Source organism: Cebus imitator, unplaced genomic scaffold, assembly GCF_001604975.1.
Source record: "Cebus imitator isolate Cc_AM_T3 unplaced genomic scaffold, Cebus_imitator-1.0 Scaffold263, whole genome shotgun sequence".
NCBI lineage: Eukaryota > Metazoa > Chordata > Mammalia > Primates > Cebidae > Cebus > Cebus imitator.
Window position 1 is genome coordinate 12,764 of NW_016107578.1, and position 1,282 is coordinate 14,045.

Below are 1,282 nucleotides of genomic sequence, written 5' to 3' on the forward strand. Positions count from 1 at the left end.
AAAAATACAAAATTTAGCTGGGTGTGGTGGCATGTGCCTGTAATTCCAGCCATGAGAGGCTGAGGCAGGAGAACCGCTTGAATCAGGGAGTTGAAGGTTGCAGTAAGCCGAGATTGCACCACTGCACTCCAGCCTGGTGACAGAGAGACTCCATCTCAAAAAAAAACAAAATTAGTCTCAGTCACTGAGCCGCTGCCGAGGACTCAGCAGCCTCCCCCTTGAGCCCCCTTGCTTCCTGACGTTCCATCTCCCCTGCCTGTCTTCTCCCGCCGTGGCCTTCCGCAGGCCGAGGGAAAGGAATCGTTATCGTTATGTCCACTATGCAGAACATCCACTCTTTCGCCCCCTTTGCTGATGCAGGTAAGGGTGATGACCTGCTTCCTGCTGGCACTGAGGATTATATCCATATAAGAAGTCAACAGAGAAACAGCAGGAAGACCCTTACTACTGTCCAAGGGATCGCTGATGATTACGATAAAAAGAAACTAGTGAAGGCATTTAAGAAGAAGTCTGCCTGCAATGGTACTATAATTGAGCATCCAGAATATGGAGAATTCATTCAGCTACAGGGTGACCAACTCAAGAACATATGCCAGGTCCCCCTAGAGATTGCATTGCCTAAGGACAATCAGCTGAAGGTTCATGGGTTTTAAGTGCTCGTGGCTCACGGAAGCTTAAGTGAGGATTTCCTTGCAGTGAGTAGAATTTCCCTTCTGTCCCTTGTCACAAGTTTAAAAACTTCATAGCTTATATAATGAAACCATTTGGGGTCTGCTTTTAACTTGCACTAGTGTAACTCTTTCATGCAATAAACTGAAAAGAGCCATAAAAAAAAAATTAGCCAAGCATGGTGGCCTGTACCTGTAGTCTCAGCTACTCAGGAGGCTGAGGAGGAGAATCCTTTAAGCCTCAGAGGTGGAGGTTGCAGTGAGCCAAGATTGTGCCACTACACTCCAAAAAAATTTTTTTTTTACATACAGGGTCTCGTTCTGTCATCCGGGCTGGAGTGCAGTGATGCGATCATGGCTCACTATATCCTCTACCACCCCGGCTTAAGTGATTCTCCTGCCTCAGCCTACTGGCACATGCCACCAAACTCCAATAATTTAAAAAAAAAATGTAGGGCTGGGCGGGGTGGCTCACGCCTGTAATCCCAGCACTTTGGGAGGCCAAGGTGGGTGGATCATGAGGTCAAGAGATCAAGACCATCCTGGTCAACATGGTGAAACCCCGTCTCTACTAAAAATACAAAACATTAGCTGGGCATGGTGGCGTGTGCCTG

The 1,282-nt window shown here is 47.5% G+C and overlaps 1 protein-coding gene across 1 annotated transcript; it reads left to right on the top strand.

The window, feature by feature from the left end:
- Window positions 1-80: 80 nt before the first annotated feature.
- Window positions 81-914, top strand: LOC108283576 (eukaryotic translation initiation factor 1-like). Its single transcript, XM_037728388.1, has one exon. It carries the CDS (start codon window positions 312-314, stop codon window positions 651-653), a length of 342 nt encoding a protein of 113 aa, XP_037584316.1. The 5' UTR covers window positions 81-311; the 3' UTR covers window positions 654-914.
- Window positions 915-1,282: the final 368 nt, after the last annotated feature.

What these genes read in the sequence shown, in the direction of transcription:
- LOC108283576 (XM_037728388.1), top strand. Translation starts at nt 312, where the DNA reads ATGTCCACTATGCAGAACATCCACTCTTTCGCCCCCTTTGCTGATGCA.